Below are 21,870 nucleotides of genomic sequence, written 5' to 3'. Positions count from 1 at the left end.
CAGCGGCTTTCGAAATTATTGCGCGACGAACGGTGGCTTCTAACGCGGCAGGTGGGATGGTAAAGTGTGGGTACGTCCCGGCATTTTGTCATTTGAAAAATATTCCCAAAGAGTGTCGGTGCCGAGCGGAGGAATTCGCTTGAAAGTCCAAATACTTTCACTCATTTGGTACGAGATCCACTTTTTCATCAATGAAGAAAGTTTCTCTCTCTTGCGGTGTAGTCTACATTAATTTGAATTTCCCGTGTTTATTAATATCGGCGAATAAAAGTTATTTTACAGCAGCAAAAAAAAAAAGAAAAAAAAAAAATTAGTTAAGAACTAGGATTTTTGTTGAAAATAACGCGATATGTGATATGGGAATCGTGTAAAATGCGATCCGCGCGCGTAGCAACGGTGTGGCGACATCGTCCACGGTAAACGAGCACGGTAAATGTTCGACACGGCCGAGGAGAGGGCCAGGGACATGTCCAATCCGCGCCATTGTAGCGCGTGATATTTTTCGAAATTGCCTGGATTCGCAGACGCGCACGAGAATCGTTCATTATTGCCCGTACTAGACGCGGATGCCCCTAGTGGGACAAACATCTGGTTACGACAGTGCCAGGAATCGTATCGGAAGAACTAGCCAGACGAGACGCAGGGGCCGAAAAGAGAGAGAGAGAAAGAGAGAGAGAGAGAAATACTTGCGTAAGTTAGCAACGGAGCAAACACGTACGAAGGAGCGAGTGTATGAATATTAAAAAAAATATTTAAAAAATAAAAAAATAAGAAAGACGAAAGATAATCTCGGTAATATCGAGTAAGTGAAAGGATGAACGTGTGTATACGATGTACGCGCGGCAAAAAAAAAAAAAAAATTGAAAAAAGAGAAGAGAACATGAACGGCAGATACCGATATGCGGGAGGTAAGGTGAGAGAATGGACTCGCGTAAAGGTGACGGTGCCTAGCTAGACAGTAGGTCTCAGGCGACTTCTGTTTTTGCGCCCGTCGTCTGAAGAAACGGAGCGGCGCGCGTTCAATACCGAGAGCGCAGCATCTGTTTCTCGACAACGGTACAATTACCCCGTTAAATGACCCGCCCCGCCGGTTTTCTCGCGATACCGGTTCCTCCATATACGATGACGTATGGCACACACGTGCGGGGGGCCTGGTTTCGCGAAACCAGGCCCGAATAATTCCAAGTATGCCATCGCTTCGCAACTTGCCCGATATACGCGAGGCTCGATCCACGGCGGCGATTTGTGATCGCGGATGCTGCGGTCAGCGCGCGCGCCCGGCAAATTTCCGACGGAAACTCCCGTCAAATAGAAGCGATATGAAAATTGTAGGTATTCGCGAACATTAAAGCCATAAAGACATTAAAACTGTCGATATCTAAACCGAGAACTTCCAACAAGAGTTTCGATCGAGTAAAAGAATAAAAGGGAAAACATCGTTCTCGAAATACCTTTATAAAAAAAAAAAAAAAAAAAAAAAAGGAATATTCTTAATTCACAGACTCAATGTGTTCGCGACAGTTATTTTTAATCGGGTCTGCTTTAAATTTTTGTCAATAGTTAATTTCCAATACTAGCAACGACATTTTCGATTAAAACGTATATACGTGATCTGGGAGTAAAATTGATTGATTATAGACAGCTGCATTATAATTAATTGTTTAGACGTGTCATGAGGGATTTGAATATCACACATGACGGGCCGTACTAATATCGCTATGGCCAAATCACGCGTCAATTAAACAAACAACACCACATGTTTGCCTCGTCGATCATCGAATACGGGGTCTTTTTAAGCTCGCCTAAACGCCAGCGTATTATAATGCTAATCTGCAGAGATATTTACGGTATATTAGCATATATTAGTTGAATATCAAAAGTAAATTTGAAAATACCTCTCAATTAAAATCGATACACCGCATGAACGCACAGAATTGTTTCAATGTAAAAAAATCACCTACCGAAAATTTCTAAATTAACTAAACCGATCTCTGAGCGCGTTGATATTCCGCAAATTTCATTAGATGTATAAATAATTTGATTATAATCGCTGGTTGTTACAATTAAAGAAACTATCCGATAAAGCCCCCGTGCGCAGCGGAGAAATAACCGCTTCCGATTTTAATTGAAAATGTACATTTGAGGTTTAACGCAAAACCACACAATAAACCTCGTATATTGCATGAGTAATAATCAAACATTTAGCCGCTAAATAATAAACAATTTAAGCCAATAATTCACCACTAGTTTACGGATTATTTCGTATGCGTTCCCACTATAATTATTCTGATTTTTCGATTAAAGGTATATACACTTAGCGAACGAAAACCGAACGAACAAAGCGACCGCAAACATTCCTCGGTGATGCGCGTTGTTAACGGCGTTCTTTTATTTTTTGCGGCGATTGATTTGTTTGCGAATGTTCGGGGTTCGTTGGTCGGTTCGGTGTTCGCGAACGAATTGAGCGTTCACGCACCTTTAAGGAAAGAATCGCCCGCGCGTGATATATTTAACAAATGATTCGTTTGTAAGAGACGATCCCAGGGAGAGTGTTGCGCCAAAAATATCAGAATGCATAATTTAGCGTATGCCGCGGGCTCTTAAATATACATGAACTATGTGATTTCGGACGTAACGTAAGTTATACTTTCGGAGAGACTTTGACACTTTCGCGCGTAATTTGCATTCGCGAAATTTGCATCAGAAGCACGATTTCCCTTGCGAATTAGCTGCGAAACTGCGTCTTGTACGTACTAAGAACATATTCTGGCGGAAACTGCGAAACAACGCGGTGCATAAAATCCCGCCGCGGTACATCCCCGTCAACGATACAAACATTCAATAAATATCCTAAATCGAGCCGGAGCATAAACTCGATCCTTAATCACAGCGTAACGCGGTTAGGATTTATGTATAATGCATAACCCAAATGCACGCCAAGTGTAGACGCATTTTGCAAACTTTCAAATGCACTGAAAATTTCATGAATTTAAAGCGCGCTTTGTTTTTGCGCATTAATAAAAAATTAAAAAAAAAAATTAAACCTTTATAAACTTTTGTACAATATTTCTATTAACATTTAACTATAAATTCAAAAATAAAGCAAAAGATCGTTCTTTCTTCGCGCGCGTAAAACTTAATTAATTTCTAATTCGCGACTACTTATACATTCAAACATCGCTTTTTAAAAAATGTATAATCTTTTTAATCTAAATCTTTATTTAATTTCCGGAAAAATAAAATAGTGATGTATCCTGTCTGAAGTTAAAAATTCTAAAGCCAGAGAAAATAGACTTCCCTACGTAATCATTAAATTGCAATTACTGGCAGAATTGCAGAGAATGATTTTCTTCACTTTTTCTCTTTTGTCAGTTTTTGCAATAATACAATAAAATTAGCACATCGTGTATAAGCCGGGGAAAGAATTCGAAGCTGCATATCTTTTGCATCTTAATACCTAGTCACCTCGAGTGCAAGTGCAGATTCCTGGCGTAAGCCGCTTATGTACGTCTTGACTCGTTATTACCGTCTTCCTTCGAGAAAATATGAGTACAAAGTCGTGTGACGCAACGATCTCGCTTTATAAATGCGAGACTAAGGAAGGAAAAAAATTAGTTTCGTATCAAGGTATATCCACGAATATTAGTAAAAGCGAGTGAGCTACAAATACGTTGCATCTTGTAATACAGGATTCTTTTTATATTATTATTTTTTTTTTTTTTAATTTTTTTCTTCAAAATTCGCCCACTCAACCTACTCAAAAGACTCGCGCGGTTGCACGACGCACAAATTTGTTCCGCTCTATAAAAGCTAAGCAGAACCGGACCGACAGAAAAACTGTAGGAAAAATCGAAACGCGAAAGGAGAAAGGTGAAAAAATATTGTTCATACGGGAAATCGGGAGGTTTTCGCAGGCGAAGGTACGACGGATAGCGGAGGGTAAGAACGAGCGACGCGGAAGGAAACTGATTTTCCACGGTCTGCCGAGATAAAACGATTCGTAGAAATTGTGACAGCAGGTATAAAGTCGGCAACGATAACATCCCGTCATGCGTCAGGGCGTATCTGGAACTGGAGGAGCGCACCCTCCAAACGGACCGTCCAATCCTCCTTTCGCTCCCGATGTATCTAATATTTATTTTTATACTTTGATGACCCGATCTTCGGTCCGCAACACCGAGCGCCATTGGCCGGAAAGCGTTTCATCATCTCGCAGAATTTTTCTATTTTTTTTTTATTATTTTTTTATCAACCCTCCAAGCTAACGAGAAATTTTCGAGCATCTGTTACGTTAATTTCTTGTCGCGACTGTGAGACTAACGGGACGTGAGATTTTATTTTGCTATACTATTATTATTCGATTTGTTTTAGACGTTCACTCTAGCAGGGATTTTCGTTCGTTTAGCGAGAACGATGAAGAAATAATATCTAGAAAATTGCACTCGGCATTTTCTTGCATTGCGTTTCTAAATGTCATTACTTCAATCTCATTAAAGCCGGACAACGATTTCATCGTTATTAAGAGCGTCGTACCGCGATCCTAAGAGCGATCGACTCGTGTGTTTTTCCCAAGCAAGAAAGGAAAAGAACGTGGTAGCCTGTTGTCGTGATGGAAAAATATGTAACGTAACGCCGGTTATACCATAATATATAAAAAAAAATATATATACAGGTACTACGTAGCGTGGGTGTAAAAATATAGACAACGGAGAGTAAGTATAGTACGTTTCACGTAAAACAGCTCGGTTACGCATATCTTAATACAATATTATACATTAGCACAAAGCATTGTGATGAGTTCCAACTAAGCCAACTTTATTCTAAGTTCTATCTTCGGGGAGAATTATGGCAGTATTCATTTCAGCATTTCATCAAGTAACATTGGAACTTAGACCTTAATAAAACTTTGCGCGGGCGGAGAGAACCCAAATTTAAATCGAATTTAGCAATCTCTGTTCAGTGGGAGATGCGATTTGAAATTGTAGTTTTGAGTAGAAAAGATTAAAATAGTAGACTGCTTCTTATAACGCGTGAAATAGAAAACAATTTTTTTTTTGTGTTGTACTTTCTTCTGAATAAAATATTTACTTAAAACGTTAATAAAATTAATATTTAAAAAAATAAAAAAAGTTACTATTAATGCTTGTAATATTACGCGTTATAAATTCTGCTTTTTGACTTGCGCGACAAATCCGTCGTACGAACCACGGGACTGCTTACGTGAAACACCCCGTAGGTAGATTGACGTGCCTTGAGCACGGTTATACACGTGGGAAAACCTTCGCGTATCCTTTCTCCGCGAACGGCCTCGCCTTAATGCCTCGTAATGCAACGAGCGGGTATTTCGGAGCAGACGAGTTTATGTACGCAACTCCCTTCGCGCTCGCGACACGCACCCGGCTGTCATCGGTCGGACTGCCGCGGCCCGGGATCTATTCTCGCTATCGTTCATAACGTCGTGCGATCGTAATCTAACGCCGCCGTGTTCGAGTTCGGGCCATCACGGAGAAGGCAGGGGCCATTGGACCTGACTCGGTTTACGCGAGACAGCGAAAGAGGAAGTGAGACAGAGAATAATCGTGTTACCGACCCGCAGTCAATTCCGACGAGCTTAATTGCCTGTCTTGCGAAACAATTGATACCGCCGGCAGTTTGATTTCGCGATTATACGGGCCTGGTATATTATGACACGCGTGTCAATAGCGTGACCTCATTTCGCGCGCGAGTAACGTTTTAGTCTCTCCCTACGGGAGATCTAGTTTGATATTACGCGGACTTTTTTGCAATTAAGCGCAGTCTGGAGCTTTTCTCCCCGATGTCGCAAACGATATCGTAATTTTTTTTTTCCTTTTATTATTAAGTCAAATTTCGAGTGTATCGCGGTACGAAAATAATATGAAGACAGCCCAAAGCACAGCGTTTTTAAAAGTTTCGTACGCGACAGGAAAGATTCACGGCTGACGGGAAATCGCGATAAAAGATTTAGACTCCGCGCTTAATTTTAGGGGCGGACAGGGGAGGAAGAGACACACACGGGGGGGGAGGGAGTCGGGCCGGGGGATGCTCGTGATATGCCAGACCCGCCGCAGAGCCGGGAAGAGTAATCGCGTTACTAACCCGCCGTAAATTCTGGCAAACCTAAGCGCGCGTTCTTGCTCCTTGCGAAACGTAACAGGTATAGCGAGAAATTTGATACCCGCGATTACGGGCGGGAGGTCCGCCGCCGGCGGAAGGATAATCAATTAGCTTAACTCTGAAGTGCCACGCGAAACTCGGTTCCTGCCACGTTCGACGCGAAACGCCGCGCTGATCGGACCTAATATGTTTTAATTTCAAGCTCACTTCGGCAAACCCCCCCCCTCCCCACGTCCCCGTCATCGTGAAGCGCAATTAGCCCTGTCTCCAGATACTCTCGTCCGTCCCGACAGATAACTCGCGGGAGGAACGTTTACCCGAGTTGGACGAAACTTATTAGCGAAGTAGGAAATGAGGCGAAACTTTATTAACGCCCTTATGCACGAAATTTCGCGGACTTCAATTTATCGAATTTGTTGCTATAAAGTTATTTGCCAGTGGAATCGTGCCAATCCGGCTTAACTGCCCGAAAAACTGATCTTGAAATCTGTAAAACTCTGAGTATTCTTTTCGATTTTTAATTTCTCGCGTAAATTTTTATTTATTGATTTATTTTTTATTCTCGTTGAAAAGATTATAAATGCATGATAAGGAAATATTAAAGTGAAGCAGCTACATTGCAAGGAATTATTTTATAAGATTTTATCTCGGATGTTTCGGAAGGTAAGAGTACGATTTTGTATTCCGCGTTAAATTAATGGTCAAATTACCGCGTTACTGTAATTAATTATTGACGTCTGCAATAAAATTGTATACGATATTACATAATTTTCTCTGTTACGTTACGTCAATGGATTTCGCAAAATATCCTGATACAGCTGCCAATGTTTCTCTCCGCTTTACATAATAGCCGGATTTCATGAATTTGCATACGCTTCTGTCCCCGGCCGCATGCTCGGACGAAGCGGACATTATGAAGTCATGCGGCGAAGCAATTGTCGAACGCGGGTTCAACATTTTATCGCACAATAACGGCATAGTTCGGCGAACTTCTTTCCGCCTGTCGCTTAAGCAACATATCACCTAGTACTAAAACACCCGTCCAACTACTCACCCTACGGTAAGCGACAGAATTGATCGACCCTACAAATAGAATTTCTGAAAAATAAAATAAAAAAAAAAAAAGAAAAAGGAGTTCTACTCTCTCCGTTCGATTTTGTTAAAATAGAAAAGGTGATTTAAACGTCTATACTTTAAAAAGAATTTTTGTGTATGAATTGTTAAAATTATAATTTTTTTTATTCCTAATATCAATTCCAATTAAATTTCTAAATAAATTATTATAATTGTGGGCGACGAAAAACAAGATTCATAGAAAAATCGTGCCGTCAAGTCTAATTTGTCTAAACTGCATGTCGGCTTGTTTCCACTCTTATTAACCGGAACTAGCACTTTGTAAAGGTAATATATACTGCTGAAGTTCGGGGCTGTCAGAAGTTTGCGCGCTTTTTATCCCCTTCTCGCAAGGAATCGCGCAGCCACCAACTTGCTATAGTCGTGCGCTCTAATGTAACGTTAAAAAAAAAAAGAAGCAATTTTCAACCCACGAAACGCGTTGTTTCCGCCGCGCGATACGCGACATGTCCGTTCTCGGGCTCGCGACCGGGAACGCGGGTAGTTTCTGCGATTTTCTCGCGGTACTTCCATCGCTCTCTCGCTTCACCATCCCGCGCAGCGGCTACATTTTTTCAACAACGAGCGCTAAAGTTTTTATCTCGTCCGGGGATGACGTACGGGATGGCGAAGCCTCTTGCTTTCACCGCGTCCCACTAGCTATCCCTCGCATCCCCTTCTTCCTACCACCGGTCAGCCTCGAGTTCCGGTCGCAAAGAGGAACGACCACGCGGAAGCGTGAGAACGAAACGACGAAAAAGAGAGGAGAGAGAAAGAGAGAGCAGCGCGCTCTCCACAAATACGTGTCGCGAGATAAAAGTTTATTACCACGGTCGAGCAAATGCAACTACTCGTCGATATACGCTAGGTGCATGACGATTACGCGCGTCTCTTTCCGCCCGCTTCTCGACTCATCTCTTGTCAAAGATGCCTTCCCGTTGTTAGCGAAATCACTTACAACGAATTCACGGTAGGCGACTAAAAAGGACGAATGCGAACGATATAGGTCTCACGTGGAACGTCAACTGTTATATGCGAGAAATAACGACTCCCTCGACGTTCGCCGTGTCGATGGTGTTTCCCGGTTGAATCAATATATGTTTGCCCGGCATGTTACCGGCTCGTATACAGAGGAAGATTCGCGGAGGAAAAATGTCGAGCATGAGATTTCTATCGTGGACAACCGGTCTACAGGATTACTATTTTTATCGCATTAAAAGGCGATTTTAAAAGCTATACAGAAGCAATAGAAACTTTCTAATTGTAACATTTTTGTCACTTATGAGGAATAATCTTCTTAATTATCTGAGAGAATTCTTTCAAAACCGAATTTCGAAAAAAAGTAATATTTTATTATTTTTCACCGTTTCAACATTACAAATTAAATAAAAAAAAAATCTCGCGTTATTAAAAGCCGCACATTTCACGAGACTTTAAAGATATAAGTAATTAAAAGCTCTCTTAAAATTAAAAGTCTATTAGACATTTTTGCAATTGCACTCGGGGCGCACTTTATTAAACAATGATAAAAGTAATTTAATCTTCTCGCTTTAACTTTTTAGACTTCCAACTGTCAAATGGTTCTTTGAGAAAACGAATTGCATTATTTTCCACGCTTGTAATACTTTATTGCTACGCCCGTACAAAAGCGATAAGTTATCAGAAGTGATGCATTCTCTTCACAATCCCACCGCGTTTCCTCTTTTCATATTTCCTGGGCGCTTAGTTATATTTCAGATATTCTACACTGCCGCAATTTATCTCGCCATAAAATTCTAAATCCGGCAGATAGTTGTTCGACGCGAGAGAAGCTCGCACTTTCTCGTTTATCCGCCGAGATCGCGGGATATCGCTAACAGGATCGCGTATATCGTACAGTGAAACTCACTCATTTTATATGTAACGACATTCGACTCGGTTCGATTACTCGCGTTCATTTCAACGGAATCAGATTTTGTAAGTGCGTCGTCAAATCCGCCGTGCGAAAATTCTCGCCGTCGGATTAAAGCGCGAAGGAAAATACAAGGGAGCAGCGCGCGATCTCTCCAGTTCTTCTCGGCACAGATGGACATAAAAAGTTTATTGCTCGCGACCGGGGAAACGCGAGAGCCGCGCGAATATACCGGAGGAAAAGAACCGGTGAAACTCTTCCGCGCGCCGGCAGCTAAACAGCGATTCGATTACATCGTGCAAATTTTCGCGAATTTTCATTGTAATCAATGACAAAAAGAAAGGAAAAAAGAAAGGGATAAGAGCGGCCGCGAGACGGGAATTTAATTCGGACAGTTAGTTTTTTCAAAGTGGACCATTTTCGACGAGACGTTCCACGAAGCGGCGCGATTATTTAAGTATTAATATTTTTTTTCAATCAAACGCGCTTTGTCTCAGGTGTAATCGATGCTATTTACTCCGTGGTGCAATTTAATTTTCCTCACCTGAGCTTGATTTCAATTCTAGCATTATTCCGAACATATGATACGTTTCATAATTACACGTAATTTATGTTTGAGGCTAAAATTACTTTTTCTATTTCACCACTTTCAATCCGCGTGGTTACGCAATTGTTTTACCGCGGCGAATTAATGTCGTAACCGGTGTTTTACATGATACAAATGCAAATCGCACGAATGCTGAGAACCTTGACAGAGATCTGGTCATGAGAAAACCTGTGCGGTCAGCATATGAGTAGAAACTATTTCATATATCACGCTACTTTTATACGTCCCGGTATAGATACAGTTACTACGGTGACGTCGTTTGCATGATATTTCAAAGCTGTACATTATAGAGACGTTTTTACATTTCAAATGTGACACAACTGAAATGCCGGATGAAAAGTGCAATCTGAATGACTTGATGACGGATACGAGATAAAATTTAAAAGCTGAAACTCATCCGTGGCGTAACCAGATTTCTATTCAATTTAAAGAATTTTTTTTTCCATAAAATTGCGAAAAGAAAATAACTCCATGAGCTGTCAAAAGTGACATGAATATTCAATTTCGTAATTTTAATTTCTCCTTAATGGCGCAGCTTCTTCGCGAGATTCAGATACCCACGTTATCACGTGTCGAAAATTAAGAATTTACGAAGATGGGTCGTTAAATTTTTTTGTTAAAGAAATATAATTTAGTACGACCTAGGTACTGAACGCGCAAAATTTATTGTGCGTAAATTTTAAGACTGCATACGTATCTGTCAGTGTGCTCAGCATATTTGCAACAGTCCAGTAATAGGAATGTACTTGGCGTGCGATCAAACTATATAAACGACTATTTAGCGTGCGATGTTTCTCTCACGTTCGCCATTGCCTGACCAGAGCAATGCACAACTTTGGGATATACGGCACGATATTTAACAACGACTTTATTAAGAGTAAACTGACTATACTTCGCGTCTATACTTGTAGACAACGGCGTGAACAGTTGTGCAAAATAAAATTAAGAGCGTCGGCGATCACTCTTTTTCCGTCCACGACTTTAAAGAAATTAGAGTGGCGTTCGTTAAGCACCGATTAACACACCGTCGACACGCAAGGTGATTACGTTGTAAATTTTAATCAGTTTCGTTTACTGAATAGGCCTAGTCATATTCAATCTTTCTTCGGCAAAGATTTAACCAACGTAACTAGCATTAAATGTTTACTATACTCGTCTCTAATCACTTTCAACTCGTGCAATTAAAAAAAAATTATTAAAAAAAATATTTTTAAAAAATTAAAATTAAAATAGATATTAATAAAAGTGATATTTTACGTCGTTATAATATTAACATTTTTAGAAAACCTATTCTATTATGTATAACATATAAATTCTATTTAGAAATAATTAATCTCCATCCTGTCATTTTAATCACGTTCATCGTGACACGAGGATACTTTGCAGTAATTTTAAAAATAAAAATTCCGACTCGCGAATTAAAATCGCTGAAGTTTAATCCCGCGAATTAAATTAATCTTCGTGACTTTTACTCGCGCATCATTATATCGTCACTTTAGAAATTGCGAAGAATATCTTACGCGGGATAGTCTCTATCGTCATTTCTGATACAAACAATAACATTGGGGGAACCCTCGGGCGATGCCACCATCCAATCTGTCTCGTTAGATCGAGTCCCCTGCCTGCGTCTTTCCCCTAACCCGTTCGACATGATCGACACCCTTTCCCCGTCTATGATCTCGTAACACGACCGTGTAGCATCGCCCGTAACGGAGCATCTAATCTCATCATCGGCGCCGGGGCAGATAAACGTCAATATGCAACTCGACGTAGAGAACGACGAATGCGCGTTGTCAAAAGCTAATTTCCCGACAATCTCGCGCAAAGTACGAAGAGACATTATCAGCCCGAGAACATCGCCCTAAATTACAAAAATTATAAAGTAATTCCTCATAGAAATTAAAACAATTATCTTAACTCCCGCCAGCGAAATTTAATGAACATTTTTCATATAAACACATTTTAAAATATTTCATATATTTTTAATTGGGAAAATTTTATAAAAATATTAAACTGCACGCGAGATATTTTAACTATTCGCAGCGCGTTGTTTCGTTCTGTTCGTAATACCCGGCGTAGATATTAAAGCGATGTTCTCGTTTGCTTTCGCCGCACGTGGAAAAAGTAATGGTTGACTTACCTGTCCATAATTGTCGAATCCGTGCTCCTGGGCGATCTCGTCGGCGTTCTCCGGTCCGCTGGGCACGTAAACGGCAAACTGATTCGAGTAGATCGGCACTGGTCGCGACCTTGGTCTCGGTTCGGATGTCACTGCAGCCAGCAGCGTGCACACAATCAACAACGTCACTCTGAGGATCATGTCGTCGACGGTGAATGACGGCGGTAAGTTTTACGACTGTCCCGGACGGGTATCCCACGGCACTGTAGTTGCGCTGCGCGACTTTCGCGATTAACGCGTCGCGGACAAGAGGGCACGGTGCCCGAACGAAACGTTTCCGCGTCTGTCTCGGGCTCGCGAATACGCGGGCGGGTAATCGCGGCAGCGCGACACGCCGATTTCAATGCTCGGCGGAACTCGCGGAAGTCTTGACGGTGGATTTGCACACCTTCCCTCGGGAGAGCGCGTTTGCCGCAAAGCAACGAGAAGTGAGGAACACGTCGCTGACGGATGAAGTCGTGTCGCGGGGAAAACGAGAACGGCGGTGCCGCCGCGCGAGAGTTTCGCTCGCCGTCGTCGTCGTCGTCGTCCTCCTCCTCGTACGCGGCGAGACGTCGGTCCGGGTGGGCTGGTCTTACCCTGCAACACAAAGAGGAAAACCGCAGGTTATAACGTTGAGTGTGCATTCGCGTCACGCGCGCGGAGTCGGAAGGACGCGGTGGGAATTCTTGCGGGCGCGAGCGTTGTGATATTAATTGTCACCGAGGGGGAGGAAGGGGAGGGAGGGAGAGAGAGTTCGTTTTTCCTGCTTCTTGACGTGCGCGTCGCGGATTTGCATTACAATGTTTCGCCATGGACGTGCGCGCGTCCGCGCGAATGTTTGTAAACTTCCTTCCTCTTTCTGTACGTCGCGTCCTCTCTTCCTCCCTATTTCTCGTTTCTCGGATGAGGGAAAAAGGAACGTGTATATGTGTAAAGAAAGAGACAGGGACACGGAGAGAGAAAGAGAGAGAGAGAACGAGAAGAGGAGCGAGAAGAGGAACCCACAGCACGTATTATTTAATAACCGAATCCTTTGTCCGCGAAACGACGACGTATGATGACGCAATTGTTTTGCAAATAACAGAGTGCGTAATACCGGTTCGACACACTTACCCATTTAGCGGGACGCGCAAATAAATGATTATATCGCAACAAAACGCATCGGCGCGATGGGATGATTATGATGATGCTGGGGCGACCATCATGACAAAATACAACTAAACTTGCGTAAGCGCATTCGCGGTAATCTTCGGTTAACCGCTTAATGGATGGTATTACAATAGCAGATTCCACCGTCCATTTTCTCTATTCGCAAGTAATTAATAACGTTCGATATATATTTTAGTTAATTCATACGGATCGATGTCATTACGAGCAGAGGAGAGTCAATTTCTTGGTAAAAAAAATTAATAATAATTAATAAATAAATAAAAAATATATAAATGAAAAGAAAAAATATATATACGTAAAATTATGAAAGCCAGCATGGCGCGCGACGTGGGAAAAAAGTTTGCCATATTTCGATCTAAATCTAGAAATGATTCCGAACTCGTGACGGCAAAATTGGCCGTTACGCGATTAAATTGAATTCGGCAAGAATAAGGAAGAGAATTAGAGTCGAACTTGCTGAAGCGCGTGGCAAAAGCTTCCGATGATCAAATTTCGATTGTGAACCATACGATCGACTATACGTATCTATATAGTCGCTGTTGAAGTTTGGCAAGTAACTGGTAGACTAGTAAGGCAAAAGGAGAAGTCTGTTTCCACGGCACTGTCGATAGTTACGGCGAAACGAGGGAAAGGCCGAACATGAGTTTGAAGTTAATCGGGCTCTCTCACGAAACCGTTACCGTTCGTAATGATTCAGGAAATAGACTAAAATAGCTAACGGAAACGATTTGCCCACGTTATAATTAAAAAAGAAAAAAAAGAAGAAAAAAAAAAAAGTAAAAGACGCCTCGGGAAGTTTGAAATAGATAATTATCTAATTAAGAAAGTATAGAAAAGCGCACAAAATATTACGTTGTAAATAATGAATAAAATAAACCAAGTGCACCCTCGGACTTAAATTCTTTCGTAATAAAAAAAAAAGCAACAATTAATTGCAATTAGAATCGCGATTAATATAATTTATGATAGAATTTCAATTGCAAATTCCTTTATTCTGTGAAATAGACGCGAGCGTATGTTTACAGCGTCAAAATGCGTGCATATACGCAAGCGTACGTGCAAACACTTAATTGCAACTGTTGATTTAATTCCACACGTCACAATGCATTACGTTATAATGCATTTATATTTATTTACAAGCAAAATACAATCGTAATATTAGATTCTCGTTTGTCAGAGGAAAAAAAAAAAAAAAAAAATACATACATATATTACGATACGTCGCGCTTATGCGTGTGCTCGCGGCAGCATCACTCGGCAGATTAAACCAACACTCGCTGCAGTATCCGCGAATTAATTAAATAAAAACTCCGAATCGCGCTTGCTTTAAAATGGTTTATTGAAGTTCGTGAACATGATGGCAGTCGTATAAAAACCGCGGGGAAAAAAAAAAGAAGAAAAAAAAGAAAGAAAGAAAAAGTAAACTGAGCGACAATCGCAAAAATGCAAATATTCCCCTCCCGGCGAAAGCGGAACATCAACCAAATTAGTTTCCTTATGGAAACACATCTCCCAGAAGATCAGTTCTCTTGTACAGGGTAATTCTGCAACCGCATGCGGAATAGCGAAACGCCTTGACAAATAGCGTCACATTATCGCGTCTTGTGCCATCTTATCGTTCCGCCGACTGTCCTCAGTGGCTCCGAAGTGAGTAATACAGCGAGGAAACACGAATAGGACTGAATATTCGCACTTATACCTCGCGCCGTTCACCCGAACTCATTAAACCTTGAGCGTAAAACGGGGAACTATGGATTAGATGTCTCGCTTCGATAATGAACGAAATGTTTACCGGCGCCGGTAAACGTTTTGCGCGCGTACCGCCCGTAACGAATCGAATTAGATGGGCATTTCATCAGGAATATTGAAGAGATTACGGGCACATTTAATGTATATGAATTTTTAGGCGGCCGCGCGCGGCGCGTTCGGCCGAATTATATTATATTCGCCTGGAGCGACGTCGCTCGTACATCGAGATGAAAATATTGTAATTGCGCGCGTCAACATAATAAAATTCATCATGGAAAATGTGGCGCATTTTGATTTGCAAAATATCCGTACGGATGAACGTCAAATGAATGCATTACTCAATGTTGGCTTTGGCTAAATAATGAGTAAAGCCCGTTCCAATTGAATACGCTCGATCGCCGACTTTTTATTATCGCGGACGTGGAAAAAAAAAACACAAAAGTGCCTCTGTTTATCCGCACAATCGTATCTTTAAACAAATTTTCGCGGTTTTGGCAAAAATTAAAATAATACGTAAGAAAATCCGCGGTTTGGAAGAAGTAAAAGAAAAAAAAAAATAAAAAATTGTATCATGAGTATACAGGAAAGTTTACGGAATTGATATTTTCAATCAAAATATTTCGTGAAGTTTACGTAACAACATATCGCTGGCTTCCTACTCGTGTCGTCCACCGCGTGTCATCTTCGCGTTCTTCGTTCTCGTGTGCCCCCCGATAAAACAAATTCCGCGAACTTCCGCGAGTTTTAAATGAAATTGTAAGATTTAAATTCTTGCGAGATATCACCGCGTCTGTTTAGAAACAACCGGAACAAGAGCAACCAGAGCATATGATTCGAACGGGTATTCGCGACCAAGTTCGATGACGTCAAGACTTGGTGTACCATTTTAGACCCGTGGAACACTGCTTCAGAAAAGCGTCTGAATCGTACTCTTATCGACATATGTAACTCGCTCGCACAAGCCCCGCCGTACATAAGTCGAATATAAAACGCGGTATTGACGCGAGCGGCGGAAAGAGTTTCTATGATCGCATTGAGTTACTTATTAGTTTCAGCAGAAAAGGAAGTGAAAGCTCCTTCTTTAAGAAATCCCGGTGCATTCAATGTACCCGAAGCAATCGATTATCGAACATGTACGGATAATTAATTAAAAACTCTCTCCGCGGCTTATCCCGCGGATCCTCAAGCTCGTAAAAATTGTAATTTAAAGAGACGTCCAGGAAAAAATTTAGTTTCTCCGTTTGCCAGCGAAAAAAAAAAAAAAGGGTGGCGATAACCTATCGAGCATTACGACGAAACTCTCGCCGTTGATTAAACGGAAAAAATCGTACAAAGAATGCCGGCCGAGTCGGACGCGATTCATAATCGCGGGAGCGGAACGTGCGAGAGGCGTCTCTTGTCACGTGCCATTTAAATTACAAGAAACCACCTGCGCGACACTATCGCCCGCAATTAAGGGGGCTCGCGCATTCCGCTCACCGCCGGCGAAGAATATAAACTCATCCAGACGAAACTTGCTCGCGCTCTCGCGTTAATGTCCGCGGGAGTTAAATCCCGAATGAATACGGGGTCAGTAATAAAACGTTTCGCGGCGAGGAAGCTGCGTTTTGTCGAGGAAATATGGTCCGGCGAGATTCTTGCCCGGGAGCGGGATCGCTCAGCTGTTAACGCGTTTCGCGATATCGCCCCGTTTTCCCGTATACCCGGACGCTTACAACTTTACAAGGGAATATTTACCTCGCCGGCCGGACAACGAGCAGAGGCGAGGGCGTGCCCGTGGCACGTATATACTGTAACAACAAAAATTAATACGCCGCGGTAAGAAGCGATTTGTTTCAACCGCCGAGAAAATCTTGGTATCCGTAGAAATTTATTGTACCGGAAATGAAAGAGACCGCGCGCACCCGCGTGCAGCGCGGATACTTGCCTTCGGTATATATATTTTGCAACAAGTGAAATTATTCACGCTACGCGTAGTGCAAACTTCAAGCGATTGTACAAATATACGAGGATGCTATTAGCACGTAAAACAGGATTAAACATATAATATTACGTAACGAGCGGTAAATCTTCGTAAAAATAAGTAAATAGCATAGGCAGGAATAATATCGCGTGTAAGGTAATTAAAGATACTTCCAAAAAAAAAAAACCTAAAAATCGCTTAATTATTAATATTTAAAAATACTTTCAAGCCCAGCGAAGTCGGGCCAGAACAATTACTCTCGCCGAGTGGAAAGAGTCAAAAGAAGCGTATTCGCTTGCAACCAGGAAGCCGGGAGGAACGACAATGTCGGGGAATCTTGGCGTTTCCTAGCAATTAAGCGTTCGTAATCTCCTAGTGCTCCGGTGAATTCTCAAGTTGCTCGTAAAAAAAAAAAAAGAAAAAAAAGGGAAATAAGAAAAGTCGCGGACAAGATTTCTTCGGTGACAATGTCGAAGAGAGTAAAGAAGAGTAACACAATTCTCGCTCTCTTTGACTCCGCGGTTCCTCTCCCCCGCGTCGCACGGGGGAACCCTCTTCCGAGGCGAGAAAGATCGTAATACAGCACGTACGCAGCCCGTATGGGATAAAAGCCACAGAGACTGAAACCGCGATACGAATAGCAAGTACGATTATATATAACCCCGATACATCGCTGCGATACACGCGTATGTGCATGCATGCGTCCCTTTCAGGGAGGAATCTTGCCATATGCGCATGCATGTCCACTCACGTCGCGAACAGAATTACCGATGATGTCTGCGGGTTAAGTGGAAAACGAAAATACGAAAAAAATTCCGCGGCACGCTAATCGATTTATAGGGAATTGCGCGGTAATTAAACTCATATTTAACAAATACGAAATACACGGGTTGTATTAATTTCGTAATGTTTCGCTTTCAACATTTCGGAGCTGCTAACAATTGATAAGCTGCTGTATAATTCTGCGTGTTCCGTATTACGATTTGTTAAGTAAATTTTGGAGATTTTATATTAAAACAATAATAAAAGCAGTAATAATTTTGTTGTGGAAAAAATGTGAGCTTGTAGAAATATATGATTATACAAGCTCAAAATTTAATAATAATTATTATTAATTTCTTGATTACTTATTTGGTTTATGTACGTTCTATTCGTTTTTTTTTTCTAAAAAGTAATTGCTTTTGGTTATAGTTTTTTGGTCGAAAACAAATTGCTTCTTCTTTTCGCGCGAGAAACATTGACCTGCTTTTTTTTATCGATCAGCGAACAGTTGTGCAGAAACGTAAGTAGAGAAAAAAATTTCGTTATTTTGTACTTTCACGCAATAAAAATGTGATCAATGCGTCTATAATATTTCCGACCGATTTTTACTCTTTTATTCTCACTCAAATCGGAACAAAGCGCGCTTTAAAGTATAAATGTTGTGCCGCAACGACATGCGTAACTGTGCGTAGGACGATCGTGGAAAAGTTGAGGACGAGTTGGTTGCCCGAGGAAAAAAATATTAAAAAAAAAAAAAAATTGGGGAAAAAATGTTACGAGCGGTACAATCATACGTGATGCAAAACGCTTCCAAGTGAATTTCGTCCGATGTGAATTTGTACGCACTTTCGCAAAAAAATGCTTTCGAAAACAGACGCACTGGCAAAATGTAGCTATGCGTGCGTGAAGCGTAAGACAATTAATTGCACCCGGCAGTCATGGCGAATAACACAACGTGCTCGTGCACATTCGGCGATAAATACAGTCGCCTGATACTGAATTTTATCTTTTTTTTCTTTTTCTCGTTATAAAAATATATTCGTTACCCTGCCTCGACTATATCTGAGATTCTGAATTGTTTACGCGGAGCACAAACATGAAACCTACGCTGCAACAGCACGATGGAGAGATATGAATCTTCATAATTTTTTATAAAAATAAAAGATGCATTAATAATTTCGACGAATATTAAAATTCACAAATATAAAAAAATGTGAAAACGTATATATATATTTTTTTTTTTAATACAAGCTTTGCCCGCATTTTTTTCCTCGCATATAGACTTCTTTTTTTTATATGTCTGGATTATGCAAATGTTACATACGTTGACTAAATGAACAGCAGCGACAGCTGGAAGCTTCTAATCGCACGTGAAAAAGTCAGTGGCCGCGTTCCGCGTAAACCTTACAGGGTCTTACATCGTCACACGTGTATGCCGCTACGCAATTAGAAGTTGATGCAAAAAAAAAGGAGAAAAAAGGGTTTTCTTTCTTTATGTGTGATATTTTACATAAAGCGGTTTGATTATAAATTGCGCGTCGAGTTTAAGCATCGCATGTTCGTTTAACGTAGATCGATAGATACACGTATAAGTATACGATAACATCCACGTTCTGTGTATGCTCATTTATAACGTGCATTTCATTTCTTATATTATTTATTAACAGACACTGTGCCTTTTTGTCTAAATTTTTTCTTTTTTTTTATGAAACGTTAAACGTCGCGTATATTTCGAACAGAATATAATCTGGAGATAAATTAATGACGTTCTTAGAGTGTTGTGTATCTTTTTGCTGTACAAATAAAATTCAAAGAGCGGTATTCCATCTAATAAATGAGATATTGTAAAAGTGAGACGCGGAAGAAATGAAAGTACTAGCTTCGATGTAATTACTGATTTTAACGATGTCGTATATTTGATTAAAACGCTCTAGATTTATGTAATAAATTATTAATAATAAAATATACGTGAGGGAAATAAAATGTATATACAGATACGCTTCAAACGTAAAATCTATAACAAATGAGATGAAAATGTTTCTTTTTTTTTTGTTTAACGCAAGCTACTTTGAATTTTATATTGTGTTTTATATACTTTGATATATATTTACAGATCATGTATGTACATATATGAAAAAAAGAATATAGATCGCATCAAATGCTTTTATAAAAAAGGTAGTGATCTATTACTTCAAGAAATTAATCGGGGCATTGCATGCTTTGCATCAATCTCTTTCACTTTCCGCGTCGCTTTGATGCTATTTTATGTCGTTTTGGATTTAATGCGGAAATCACGGGCAAAATGGGTATTTATTCGCATCAATTCGAGCCGCAGAAGTTAATGATCGTTTAACTGCACCTTTAAATAGTGACGTAATTACGTGTGAAAGTAAAATAAATGCACAAATTTTTGCACACAACCAAAAGCAATTACGGTAAACGTTAATTGAAATGATCAACGCAATGGAATCGCGTTAAAAGATATCAAGATAACCCTTTTTTCCCTTTGCATTAATTTATTTAAAAAAAAAGAAAAAAAAACGTTTTGCATAGATTTAGTTACATTTTACCTGAATGTATACGAAACTATAATAAATTAAAATATTTTCGAATAAAAGAATGTTGATTTACAAAAGCTAAAAATATATATAAAATATAAAACCACATCTTTGATATCTAAAAATTTAATTGATACCCACAAACAAAAATTCTCTCGCGACTTATCTCAATTTAATAATTTAATTCAACGTACCTAATTTTTATTTTTCAACTTCCTTCTTTTTTTTATCCTATACAAATATATTTTAATCGCGCACAATTACGCTTTTATGTCACAGAAAAAGATCTCGAGTTTCTATTGTGATATTGAAGGGTGTAAACTGCAAACTTTCTCGTGCTTATTCAACTATTGCATTAAATGCGGGCGCATGAGTGTTTGCCGACACTCGCGCGTAATTTTCCACCGAAGTTACAGTCCTCTTAGCGCGGGAGGGAAAAAAAAGACTCGGGGAAAAAAAAAAAGCGGAAGGAAAGGGAGTGGCGACCTGGTTGCGTCAAGACGGTAGGGACAGAGTGTGCATCAGTGGAGGAGCTGGATCCGCGCGAGAGCGTATCTACTCTATGCGCTGTAATTACGCAGTATACGACGTTACGACGGGGATGTTACGTTAATGTGGCTCGTGTTGTACGTGGCGTGTGCGCGCGAATTAAGAAGACGGAATTAAAGCGGGTGCTGGAAATTCATTCGCCCGACTGGTTTTACAGCGACGCCGAGCCCGAGATAGAAAGGCCCCGCTCTCGCACGATTCGTATCGCGGGCGTTATCTACTGAACGTCAGAAGTGACTCTCTTTCGCGCAAACGTTATGTCGTAAAAAAATGCGCGCGATTAAAAAACAATTTTTTTTTCTTTTTTTTTTCCTTTCTTTTTTATTCTACGGAGAGATCGGGAGACGCGCGCGGGACTCGCAAATTGCATACAAATTTAAATCGATTGCCGTGTCGTCGATTGACTTTTCTTGGCAACGTAAGTCCCGCGAGACAGAACCTTTTTCACTGCAACAAAGTCCCGTGAATTAATGATGGAATTCTGACGGTGAATGCTGGTACGAATCGCGTGAAACGGGCTTAAGGGACACGAAGAAAGAAGGGCGCGACGTTCGTCCGCTGACTCCTCTAATGCCCGCATATTTCGCGACACGTCGCGCAAAGAGACAGCGACTCGGCTCGCGTTGCGCGCGATATTTCTCACGAGCGACGTTTCATGCATACGGCATCGATGACGATTTTTCAACGGCCGCGACTTCTCGGCTCCGCTCGCCGCCGATGGATTGTTACACGGGAATTTTGTCCGCGTTTATTACGAAAGACGAAACGGAAACGATTGAAACGGAATGACGCGGGTAATTTTTTTTTTATCCGGAAATCGTCGATTCTCGACCTGAGAGCTGCACGAATGATACTTAACAATTTGTAATATTAATAATTTCAGTACAATTGAGCTTCAAATTAGCGACGGAATTCTGATAAGCGTGATTTAAACAAAATATTCAGTATGTTAAAAGTTCGGAATACTGTGAAATATTACCCGTTTTGATGGATGTAAAATTACACTGTAAAACATGTGGTAAATTTACATTATTAATAGTTATAAAAATTGAATCATTAATTATGATATATAAAATAATATATAAAAAAATCATTAATTACGATATAAAAAATAATATATAAAAAAAAATCGTTCTTCTAAATTTACGTGCAAAATTATATGATTTTTTTTTTACGTTCGTACATTTAATAATTAAATTTTTAAGACTACTA

At 40.5% G+C, this 21,870-nt stretch overlaps 1 protein-coding gene across 4 annotated transcripts in view; it reads right to left on the bottom strand.

Annotated features, from left to right (window-relative positions):
* Window positions 1-21,870, bottom strand: part of Fur2 (furin-like protease 2) — a 293,284-nt gene that overhangs the window by 268,676 nt on the left and 2,738 nt on the right. For all 4 annotated transcript variants that reach the window (XM_070671345.1, XM_070671344.1, XM_070671346.1 and 1 more), the window contains exon 2: window positions 11,887-12,504. In XM_070671345.1, the coding sequence (XP_070527446.1) occupies window positions 11,887-12,066 (180 nt within the window). In that variant the 5' untranslated portion in view covers window positions 12,067-12,504. The remainder of the gene's footprint in view (window positions 1-11,886; window positions 12,505-21,870) is intronic.

The sequence above is a fragment of the Cardiocondyla obscurior genome, linkage group LG23 (genome assembly GCF_019399895.1).
Source record: "Cardiocondyla obscurior isolate alpha-2009 linkage group LG23, Cobs3.1, whole genome shotgun sequence".
Lineage (NCBI taxonomy): Eukaryota > Metazoa > Arthropoda > Insecta > Hymenoptera > Formicidae > Cardiocondyla > Cardiocondyla obscurior.
The sequence above is the reverse complement of the archived record's forward strand: the minus strand, read 5'-3'. Positions and strand labels throughout refer to the sequence as shown.